Source organism: Muntiacus reevesi, chromosome 2 (assembly GCF_963930625.1).
Source record: "Muntiacus reevesi chromosome 2, mMunRee1.1, whole genome shotgun sequence".
NCBI lineage: Eukaryota > Metazoa > Chordata > Mammalia > Artiodactyla > Cervidae > Muntiacus > Muntiacus reevesi.
The window spans coordinates 260,314,100-260,325,876 of record NC_089250.1 but is presented as its reverse complement, the minus strand read 5'-3'; the positions used below and the strand labels follow the sequence as shown (position 1 = coordinate 260,325,876).

The 11,777-nt window shown below is 53.2% G+C and overlaps 1 protein-coding gene across 2 annotated transcripts in view; it reads right to left on the bottom strand.

Moving 5' to 3' along the window:
- Positions 1 to 113: 113 nt before the first annotated feature.
- Positions 114 to 11,777, bottom strand: part of RYR1 (ryanodine receptor 1) — a 125,076-nt gene continuing 113,412 nt past the window's right edge. For both annotated transcript variants that reach the window (XM_065926037.1, XM_065926038.1), the window contains 14 exons: positions 11,442 to 11,595; positions 10,321 to 10,407; positions 8,476 to 8,727; positions 7,474 to 7,604; positions 6,349 to 6,391; positions 4,806 to 4,936; positions 4,638 to 4,698; positions 3,885 to 4,031; positions 3,475 to 3,609; positions 1,413 to 1,569; positions 918 to 982; positions 728 to 828; positions 498 to 549; positions 114 to 350 (listed from right to left, as the gene is read on the bottom strand). In XM_065926037.1, the coding sequence (XP_065782109.1) occupies positions 255 to 350; positions 498 to 549; positions 728 to 828; positions 918 to 982; positions 1,413 to 1,569; positions 3,475 to 3,609; positions 3,885 to 4,031; positions 4,638 to 4,698; positions 4,806 to 4,936; positions 6,349 to 6,391; positions 7,474 to 7,604; positions 8,476 to 8,727; positions 10,321 to 10,407; positions 11,442 to 11,595 (1,612 nt within the window). In that variant the 3' untranslated portion in view covers positions 114 to 254. The remainder of the gene's footprint in view (positions 351 to 497; positions 550 to 727; positions 829 to 917; positions 983 to 1,412; positions 1,570 to 3,474; positions 3,610 to 3,884; positions 4,032 to 4,637; positions 4,699 to 4,805; positions 4,937 to 6,348; positions 6,392 to 7,473; positions 7,605 to 8,475; positions 8,728 to 10,320; positions 10,408 to 11,441; positions 11,596 to 11,777) is intronic.

Genomic DNA, 11,777 nt, shown 5'->3' with positions numbered 1-11,777 from the left:
AGTCTCTGGTTTCATCTTGATTTTGGGGTTGGTGGGGGGAGGAGAGGAGAGCAGAATTCCTGGATGCCCACCGTCCCCCCCCCCCCAAATGTCAACAATCCAACACAATGATGTCAGGGGTGTAACAGACTTTATTCGTCAGTACATGGTCACCCCTCCCCCAGCTGCCTTGGGGGGAGGGGTTTGAGGGTTATGGGGTTTGCTGTGAGAATAAGGCACTTGAGGTGGGGGGTGAAGGGCCAGCTGGGGGTGTCTCAGCTAAGCTGATCCTCATACTGCTTGCGGAAACAATCGCCAGCCGGGAAGAAATCCCAACATCTCTCTTGATACATCTTCCAGACGTAAGATTCCTAGGGGTTGGGGATGGGGAAGAGTTGGTTGGTCACATCTTCAAATGCTTCAGATAGACATGAGCTTTTCACTGCCACCTGCTGACGGACCTTATATTAAAATTCACCATGTCCCTGCCCATTGTCCTTCCAATAACACACCCTTACCTGGCCCGTGTGTTCTGTCTCGTCCTTGTTTATCAGATACATCAGGAAAAACCTGGGGATGGGAGGCAGCAGTAGACAGGTCACGATTTCCCTTACTTTCTCCTGATTAGCTGGCTGGGAATCCACCCACATGGACAGCGCACCAGACTGGCCAATAGTATCTCCCTCCCCTCCCCCACTGTTGGTGGCCACGCCCCACCCTTCTGATTGGCCAACGGGCCCACACTCACATGTAATTGGCCAGGTTGTGTTCCTCCAGTGTGTGGGTCTCGAACCCATGCGGTGTCGTGTCAAAGTAATCACTGCCGATACCGCAGATGAAGCACTTGGTCTGTGCGTGACCGGAGACATAAGAATCAAGGTCCGCTCAACCCCCAGGGTCCTGTAATCCCTCAGGGTCGCCCCCCAGACTTGACCCACCTCCATATCTTCCTTCACTTGCTCTTGTTGATCTCGGAGCTCGCCAAAAGCGTCAATGATCAGACCTGGGTGGGGCGCGGGGGGCGGGGGGGAGTTGCAGGGCGCACGTCTGTGTCTAACTTCTGACCTAGTTCAGGCTTCCCCCTCTTCTAGCTATCTGCCTTTGAGTCTTGCACCGCCATCTCCCTAATCTCACCCCACTTACTAAAAATAATAATACCTAGTGTTTATTGAGCATTTACCATGAGCCAGATATTTACCACTTATGAATTAACTTAATTCTCACAGCAACTCTATGTGGCTAGTATAATTAATATCCTCATCTTATAGATGGAGAAACTGAGGCTCAGAGAGGTCACTTGCCCAAAGTCTCACGGTAGGGGGAGGTAGAGCCAGGATATGAGTCCAGGCTGACCAGATCCTGGATTTGTACCCTAAAGAGCTAGCCTGCCTCTAGACACAGCCCCCACTCCCAAGACCCTGATGAGCACTGACCCTGGATGATGGCCAACAGGATGACGATGACGAAGAAGAAGAAGGTGATGTCGAAGACCACCCTGTACAGCTCGTATTCATCGCCTGCTGGGTCCTCAATCTCGTCCCCAATGCCCCCACCAGCTCGGACACCCACGTACATGTGGAAGAGGTAACACTGCAGGCGCAGGGTGAGAAGCACATGAGTCACGCATTCGGTCTTCAACATTCACCGAGAACCTACAGGGCCCTGGATTGCTAGGGCAGGGCACACATGGCAATGACTGAGACAGCCCTGAACGCTGCTCTCACAGGGCTCACAAACTTGGCATCAGATGTGACAGCCCAGAAATGATCAGGGTTGTGATAGGGAGGGCCCAGGGCCAGGAAAGCACAGTGTAATCATGGGCAAGATGGGGGAAGCACAGGAAACGTTGAAGCTTTGAAAGCCTGACCCCGGCTGGGTGATAGGGTAAGGCTTCCTAGAAGAGAGGACATGTGTGAACTGGAAACGTGAAGAAAATGTTAGGTGGGAGAGAGAGTTCCAGGCAGAGAAAACCACATATGTTTCGTCACCCCCGGGGAGGAAAGAATACATCTTGCTCCTGTGAGGAACTGAAAAGAGTTCAGTGAGGCTGGAAATAGAGTTCCTGTGAGCAAGAGCAGGGAGAGAAATAAGGGCCAGCTAACGGTCACGGAGGGCTTCCTGTAAGAGGCAGCATTTAAGTTGACGATGAGGCATGAAGTGAATAGGCGTGTGTATGTAGGGCCAGGGAGAGGGCGGGTAGAGAGAATGTCAGATGCAAAGGGCTTGGGTTGGGAGGAAACACATGACTTTAGGGGAACTGAGGGAGGACCAGGCAGCCAGAGAGCAAAAGGCAAGGACTGTGGTTAGATTCAGGCCAGGCTAGGTTCCCCTGGCTTTGTACACCATGGTGAAGGCATTGGGGAACCACAAGAAGGTTCTGAGCAGAGGGAAGGACATGGTCTGCCTGGGACTTGGGAAAGACCTTACACTGTTTTTTCTATGTCTCTAGGCACTGAGAGAACCCAGTTGCCTTGGGTAAGAGCTAAGACCAGTGACTGGTGGGAACAAGGCTGAGTGACAAGACCAAGTCTGGTGGGGCCTCAAATATCAGATTGAGGAACCAGATGGGTCCCGTGAGCACAGTGCCAGATTACAGGCCATTCTGAGATAAAGCACTGGCATGATTCTTTCCACTGTGACCCATGCTTGTAGTAGGTTAAACTCAATTTGGGTGATGACCACCACTTATTAGAATAGAAGAGAAAATAGAGACATGCATGGCATAAAACTTTTCCTGATAGATAATGATGATAGTAGCTCACATCTCTGGAATCCTTAATACCTGTCAAGCACTATTCTAAACTTTTAAGTCTTTGATGGTCAGGGAGCATCGTGTGTGCTCGGTCATGTCCAACTCTTTGCAACCCCATGGACTGTAGCCCACCAGGCTTCTCTGCCCCTGGGGTTTCCCAGGCAAGAATACAGAAGTGGGTTGCCATTTCCTTCTCCAGAGGATATTCCCGACCCAGGGATCGAACCCGTCTCTCCTGCATTGGCAGGTGGGTTCTTTACCACTGAGCCCCCAGGGAGCATCACTGAGTCCTAAAAACAACCTTGGGATATAGGCTCTATTATTATACAACCATTTCACAGGTGAGGACACCAGAGCATGGAGAGGTTGAGCTGTCAACCCCGAATCACATGGCTTGTAAGTCAGGCACTGTGGTCGAGCCCCTTTCCAATGATAATACCTTGAAGAGCTCAAACAACAGTGGCTACCATTCATTTAGTAGTGCTCCAAGTACCTCCCAAGGGTCAGATGACTTAACCCTGGAAACAAGTCTGCAAGGTAGGTTCTATTACTTTTTTTTTAAATTTGGCTGCACTCTCTGGCATGTGGGATCTTAGCTCCCTGACCAGGAATTGAACCCACATCCCCTACATTAGAAGGGGAAGCCCAAGGTAGGTTCTCCTACTGACCCCCTTTACAGATGGGAAAACTAAGGGTCAGGGATGGCTGGTAACATGTACAAGAGTGTGGGGGGTGGGGCTCACCGTCATCATGTCATCACACTTCATGTCAGGCTCATCCTCATCCTCGCTCTTGTTGTAGAACTTGCGGAAGAAGTTGAAGGCCACCACGGTGTACAGGTAGACCACCACCGCCAGGAGGCCCACGGTCATCACCAGCTGGGGTGGGCAGGGGGTGGATCAGCTCCACGCTTGGCTTGCCCCTCCCCCATGCCCACCTTCTCTATCGTTGCCCCAGTTCAGCCCAGATGGCCCTCCTGCCAGGGTCTCATGACCCACATCCACCCTGGCTCAGCCAGCCCAGCCTTGCCCCTCCTCACCCAACCCTGGGCCCCCCTCATCCTAGCTGCCCAGCCTTCACCCTCTATTCCTCCTAGGGGACAGCTAAGGTGGCCCCTGCCAGGCTCACTCCACTCGGGCAGGTCCCTCCACACCTGCTTCCCATTGTGGGTGACGGAGGAGAGGATGGTGCGCAGCGTCTTGACCCCCATGGCGATGTCCAGGAGGTGGGCGGCAAAGAAGAAGTTGTTGTAGTGCCCGAGAAGGGACATCACCATGTACCAGCCCAGGTACAGGAAAGACTGTAGGCACACAAAGCCGGGGTCAGCGGTCATGCATGAGGGTCAAGGAGCACCCTGGAGACCCAGGAACATTCAAGAGCATTGGGCGTTCTCTGGGTGGTCAGGGTGCATCTCTGGCCAGGGACTATTTGAAGGATCAGGAACACTCTAGAACAATGGAGCACTCGGTGTGGGAAGCCATTCTTTGGGGAGTTGGGGAACACTCTGCAGAAGGATGCAGTCTGGGAATTCAAGAGTGTTCTGGGCCTTCTGTGGTGGTCTAGTGGTTAAGAATCCGCCTGCCAATGCAGGGGACACGGGTTTGATCCCTGGTCTGGGAAGATTCCACATGCCGTGGGGGCAGCTAAGCTCGTCCACCACAACTAGTGAGCAAAGACCCAGTGCAGCCAAATAAATGATTAAATATAAAATAAAATGAATTAAGGAAAACAGCAAAAAGAGTGCTGGAGGGTAAGGAGCCTCAGGCAGGTCTGAGGGTGCCCTCGGATCAGATGTGCGCAGAGCTCAGGAGTGGGTCCCTGGTCTGGGATCCCTGGGCGTGGAGCCCCCAGCCCTCCTAGTACCCTTCACCTGTAGGCCCCTCCCCCCCCGTGGGGCCCTCCTCACATTGTCTGTGAAGATGACCCCAAACTTCCAGATCTGGTACTTCACATCGATGGACATAAGCCTGTAGGGCAGAGAAAGAGAGGATGGCCAGATGCTGGAGAATCAGACCACAGCCACCTCCCCCGCCTGCCCCAGGCCTGGGGGTGGGGGTGGTCCTCCCCAGCTCACCAGGTGAGCAGCCCCGGAGGTGGTTCAGGCTTGCGCTCGTTGTGGGCTGTGATCTCCAGCGTGGCCAGATCCATGCCCAGCAGCTCGGCGATCCGCTCCCGCCCATAGATGTCCCCGTGCTTGTCCAAGACCTGCATGGGGGAGCATGGGGCCATGCAGACACAACTGGAGCGGGGAAGGTGGTGGTCTGCTCTGTCGGGGGGAGGTCTGGGGACATTCTGAACTTTGTGTGAGAGATTGGGAGTGCATTTTTCTAGGGAGAAGGGCCAAAGCTTTCTTCAGATCCTCAGGGGGAGGGTCCAAAAGTGATAAAGGCCCCCCCAGTTAGCTCATTAGCCAAATTAATTGGGACAATTTGTTATAATTAGGCAGGTAGGCAAGGAATCCTATATAACCTATATAATCCTATATAACTCCCCCCACCCCATCACTGATGAATTTATCTCCTCCTGCTCACCCTCTCACTCACTCTGCTCCAGCCACACTGGCTTCCCCACAGCTCCTCAAACACACCAGGCACATTCCTGCCCCAGGACCTTTACGACTGCCATTCTCTCCTCGCCCAGGACACACTTCCCCCAGATTTTCACCCGCCTCACTCCCTCACCTCCTAACCACCCTGCACTAAAGAGTAATCTCTCTGGGCCAACCCCCACAACACTCCCCACCCATCTTTTTCTCTCCTACAACACTTATCACCATCTGAACATTATAAATGTGTTCCTCATCTGTCTTTCCAACTTGAGGGTCAAGATGTGTTTACTGCTAGGAACCCTAGTACAGTTCCTAGTACTAGGTACCTAGTAGGTACTCAATAAACTTTTGTTGAGTGAATGAATGATTCTAACAGCCAACACTTGTCTAATGTTTTCCTTTGTGCCAGATATTGTTCATGAAGCAGGTCAAACGATCTTTACAACAACCCAGTGGGGTCAGCCCTCTTAGTACCTCACTCAATATGATGGAAATTGAGGCACAGAAAGGGTGACACATCTAGGAATGGAAAAGCAGACAACGGACTTCCCTCATGGTCCAGTGGTTAAGAATCTGCCCTCCAATGCAGGGGACAGGGGTTCTATCTCGAGTAGAGGAACTCAGTTCCCACAGGCCGCAGAGCAGCTAAGCCTGGACACCGCAACTACAGAAGCCGAGTATAGCAGGGAAGATCCCAGGTGCTGCAACGACGACCCAGCGCAGCCAAATTAATTAGTGAATGAAATATTAACAAAAAAGAGAAAATCAGGCAATCCAGCACCAGAGTCTATGTGCTGAAAACAGGATGCCTTAGCTCCTCCCTCAAAACTAATATTCATGAAGTATTTACTCTGTGCCAGGCACTGCTGAGGTTGTCATACGCATCATGTCGTTAAAGAGAGGGGGTGATTATCATGCCCATTTCCAGACGGGCAAACTGAGGTGCTTTCAGAGAGGCAAAGCCCCTTGCCCAAGGCTGCACACAAAGCAAGTGCTTGACTGGGCTCTGATGGGCTGGTAGCATCAAGGGACCCAGCTGGGGAGGACCTCCCCTTTCACTGCGTCTCACCTTCCGCTTAACAAACTTGTCCCAGTAGTTGCTGGGGAAAGACCTGCCAAGAGAAAGAAGCCACAAGATGTTAGGGGAGGAGGGAACGGGAGCCACCAGCCAGATTGGGACGGGAGTCAGGTGCAGGTGGGGTGGGGTTGGAATTCCAATGCTTTTCTCACAGGGGATCCCAAACAGTTGACCTCTCACTCAGGATCAGGCTCTAAAGACCCCAGGCTAGGTGATGCTTGTCCAAGGTCAACCTTAACATCCTGCCCCCAGCCCCAGTCCCTGCTGCTGTCATCGGTGGACCCCAGGTGATCAGGGATGTATAAAGACCTGAACTGCACTCAGATGGGAGATGGGGAGGCCAGAGTGTGTGATGGGGATTGGGGGGAGTTGGGGCCAGCAGCCTGGCCCCGCCCTGGCGTCCAGGGAACAGAGGGCTTTCTAATGCTGTTTTATTTAATTTTATTTGATGCTTCTGGCCCTTTATTTACCAGGTTTTGTTTTGTTTTTCATTTTGGCTCCCGCAGCATGTAGCATCTTAGTTCCCTGACCTGGGATCGAACCCGCGCCACCTGCTTTGGAAGCACGGAGTCTTAACCACTGGACTGCCAGGGACGTCCTGACCTGGTGTTCTTATCCTAGACATGCCTCCCTCTCAGGATGCAGCCTGGATGTATGAACACGGAAGATGGGACTTCATCTGGGGTGGATGGGATGGGCTGGGAATGCTCTTTGGGGGTCCAGTGTCCTGCCACATCATCCTCATAACACTCATTTCCTCTCTGGGCTCAGTTCAAAACCCAAATGATTTCATCAATTTCCCATTCATGACACCTGGTGAGAATCCTGCGTGAGGACTGAGTTTAAAATGCAGGTTCCTGGGCGCTTCTAGAGACTCACTGAACCAGAATCTCCTGGGCTGGGGCTCCAGGAACCTCCATGTGTTACCAACACGCCCACAGGTGCTTCAATGCACAGGCAATCAGTATGTATTACAAAGAGGAAGGTGGAGGCTTGGGGAGAATGAGTCAGGAGCGGTAGCGCCTGGAACCCCAGGCTTTCCAGGCCTGGGCTGGGGATGGAGCGGCACCCCAGCTCTGCTTCCCCCACCCGCTGCAGGGGGTGCTGAGCCCTTACGGAGTGTTCAGCACCAGCCGGTCCCACTGTCCTTTCACATCATCGTCCTCAGGCTGCTCCGTGATATAGAGGCCGTCAAACTCCAGCTTCCGGGCCAGTTCCTTCTCCCGCTTAAAGATCACCAGGGGCACCTAGAGGGTGCAGGGAGGTAAATGGAGTCGGGGGAGTTAGGTCAGGAGACCACAGCCTCAACAGGAGCCGGGACGTCTTGCTGGAGCCTTCATGAGACCCCACATCAGAGGCACGCTCCCAGAGTGATCAGGGTAGTTGTGGTGGTGAAACACGATCATCGGTCAGGGCTGGGATTCAGAGAAAACCCAGGGGGGCCCAGAACTGGTGTCTGCTGCAGCCAGTGGCCTCCCAAGGGAAGGAGGAAGAATGAAACAGGCAGGTGAGAGGAGGTCAAAGCAGGGCAGAGCTTTCCAGGCAGAGGGAACCGCACATGCAGACGTTCGAAGCCCAAAGAACGCCGTTCGTCCAGTTGTAAAGTATCAAGATTAGCTGGACAGTCAGCTCTCATGGACCTCAAACGGAAGTTTTTGTAGCACAACTTATGGGGCATCACAAAGCTTCGGGCACAGTTAATGTCAGAATCCATGCCCCCCTGTTGGCACCCAGGCTGTGTCTGAGGCCCACACACCCTCACAGATTCACCAGCTGACCAACACGTAGAAAATAGTCCCAAATGACAAACTGTGCTTCTTGACCCAGAAATTAACATCATCACAGGAGCCATCTCTTCACTGTGAGCTGCATCAGTTCCCAGTTTGAATGTCACACTTGCTAAAGAGCCCAATCCTGTATTCAGCCCCTGGTCTTACCCCAGCCCTAGGTCCCCTTTGTCCCAACACCGCACCACACCCCAGCCCCTGTCCCAGGTCCTCTCAGCCAGGGCCCCAGCTCATGTTCTCCCCTCCCCTCCAAACACACACACACACACACACACACACACACACACACGCGCGCGCACGTCCCGGCCCCAGGGCTGTGGTCATGACCCACCTTGAGGCAGTTGTAGCCAATGATACAGAGAAAGGCCACCAGCGTGTGCAGAAGGCTCAAGCAGCGCAAGGCTGGCTCCATGTAGCCCGTGCTCTCCTCCAGGAAGTAGTAGACCATGTTCTCATCCTCCTCGCCCTCCGCTTCCTCTCCAGCCCCCGAGCCCCAGCCGGAGCCGCCACCAGACCCTGCTCCCGACAGGCCCCCAGCTGCTGATCCCTCCATGTCATCCTCCCCCGGCGGAGAATCAGAGACCTAAAGGAGCGGGGCACAGGTCAGCCAGGGTGGGGACCCGGTGTCCTGGTACCGGGTCCTGCCACGCCCTGAACCCTCGAGGAAAATGAACAGCCTCCATGCCTGAGACTGGTCTGGGACCCTGTCAGGGGCAGTCTCAGCGGGACTGTCAATCAAGGTCAAGGGGCAGGTCCAGGACCCGAGCTAGCAAATCAGACTCTGTCCTGGGAATCTTGACTATTGAACTGAGTGACAGGAGAACTGAAAACAGAGCTGATCTGTCTTGATAGCAGAGCCCTATAGACAGACTAATTTTAACACACACACACACACACACACACACACACACACATACACACACATCAAGGTCTTCCCAGGTGGCACTAGTAATAAAGAACCTGCCTGTCAATGCAGGAGACATAAGAAACACAGATTCAATCCCTGGGTCAGGAAGATTCCCTGGAGGAGGAAATGGCAACCCACTCCAGTATACTTGCCTGGAGAATCCCATGGACAGAGGAGCTTGACAAGCTACAGTCCATGGGGTCGCAAAGAGTTGGACATGACTGAAGTGACTTAGCACGCATACACATATATATATCAGCTTGTGAGATCTTAGTTCCCCAACCAGGGATTGAACCCAAGCTCTTGGCAGCAAAAGAGGAGGCCTAACCAGGGACTGACAGGAAATTCCCTTAACACTAATATTATTATTAATACTAAAATTAGTGGTCACTATCATTTATTCATATAGCATCTTTATATACCAGGTACTATTCGAAGAGCTTTACATGTGGTGGGTTTTTTTGTTTGTTTTGTTTTGGCCGCACTGTACAGCATGCAGGATCTTAGTCCCTGAGCTGTGAGAATTAAGAGAATTGACATGTGTTTAAAAAAAGGGGGGGATGGGACTCCCTGGTGATCCAGTGGTCGGAATTCCATGTTTCCAGTTCAGAGGCTGTGGGTTCAATCCCTGGTTGGGAAACTAAGATCCCATATGAGGACTGACATGGCCAAAAGAAAAAGGGAGGGGGTTTTAAACACTTTGCCTGACTTCATGCCACCAGTGAGTAGTAGAGCTAGACTCTGATGCTACAGAAGCCGTGCTCTCAACACTCTGCTAGACTGCCTCTCGGCCATGTTATCCAGGTTCTGGACAAGATCCTCAAGGTCCCTTTGTCCTTTAGGAGGGCTGCTTCTTAGGCCTCTCCTTCTATTCCATGAGCTTCCCATTGCTTCCTCCCCACAGATTTCTCTTCAGCTTATGTGAAAATAAAGAGAAGTAACTGAATTGGTGGTGCTGCAGAGAGGGGAAGGCCTGCACCCAGGGGCTCAGGGCTGGCCAGTGGCAGAGCTGAACGTGGAACCCACAACCTGTTCACTGCTCTAACTCCCCTGGGCCCTCAGGCATCTGTTCCAGATGGACCCAGACACCTACACTCACTCATACAGGGTCTCAAGATTCAGGTGTCCAGCCTGAAACTTCCCCAGGACCCTGAGCCCAATCCCTTGTCCCTGGTGAATTTCAAGGGCCCCGGGGACGCGTTGGGACTGAACCTCCCATCCCAGAGCCCAGATCAGCACTTGATCCTCCCAGCCCCTCTTGACCAGTACCTTATAAAACAGCAGGATGAAGTTGATGGCAAATGCCAAGAAGAGGGCAAGGAATCGCAGGGTGTAAAAATTCCTTGAGAGGTAGTTCTAAGATGGAGAGAGAAAGAGAAAGACAGAGTTCACAGTGCAGCCTCTCCCTTGGAGAATTTATCCCAACATTCACTCAAAATCCAAGCACCAGGGTCCTGAATAACTGGTCCCACAATTTCCCATGTATTGAGTGCTTACTATATACCAAGACCTGGGCTAAGTGCTTTATCTACATGAACCTGTTTAGTTCTGCACTGATGTGCACACTTCCTGGATGAGGAAACGGAGGCTGAGGGAGTGAGTTGTCTTGTTCAAGGTCATGTTGCTAAGAAGTGGCAGGCCTGGGCTTTGAAGTCAGGCAGTACAGCTCCAGAGTCCACCCTCCCAACCCCTCTGCCATGCTACTTCCTGGGCAGGGTGGCCTGCTCTGCTTTATCCCGGGCAGAGGACATCTATTCCTACCTCTCCTTTCCTTCTTTCCTCTCCACTGCTCTCTCCATTCCCCATTCTTCCCCCAAATCCTTAAGGAACCCCCCTTTTGTCCAGTATGTTTCCCTCATGCCCTCATGTCAGGCTGGCCTGGAGAGGAGACAGGACAGGTGGAGCCCTGGGCCCTGCCCTCCCAAATTTCACCCTCCCTTCTTCTGGGCCTGGATGAGGAGGTGAGTCCGCCTCACACCGCCCCCCACCCTCCACCGCACAGGAGGAGGAGCTGGGGCTTGTGTGGCTGCTCCCATCTGAAGGTTGAGAGCCAAGATATAGGCCACGGCTTCAGTTGGATTTAGCTCTGGATAGAGGATGGGGGAGGGAAGTCGAAGCAGATGGCCCCAGGTGCGCACAGGCATGGAGGCTGGAATAAGGACTGTGAGCAGGGAGAGGCTGAGCAGCCAAGGGAGAACCACCGGAACACGCTGCCCTCTGCCCAGGTCCTGCTCTGTCTGGGCACATCTGCCCTCTGCCCAGCCTGGCTTCCCTTCATAGGTGAGCCGGGCACAGGTGGGCTTAAGAACAGGGTGGGGGCAGAGGTCGTGTGAATGCTGAGTGGGTGTCCCTGGGAGAGGGGGCTTCAGATGCCCTTGCTGGGTCCTCACCAAGAATTTCACCCGCTGTACTTCCAGTTCTCCCCAGAATTCCAGGCCTGCACCACCAGCTCCCTCCTTCTTTGGAGGAGGTGGAGGAGGAGCTGCCTTCTTGGGGGGTTCTGGTGGGGTCTCAGGGACTTCTTCCTTCTCCCCATTCTCAGCACTGCAGGGCAGGATACAGAAAGAGTGAGAAGGTGCCTGGGAAAGGCATGATTTCATTCATTCAAAGCCAAGTGTGGGGCCCCTCTCCTGCCTGGCCCAGGTCTCGATGGTGCTGCAGACATCGTGGTGAGACCAACCTCTTCATGGGGTGCGGGTCCAATGGGGTACAGACCCATCACCAGA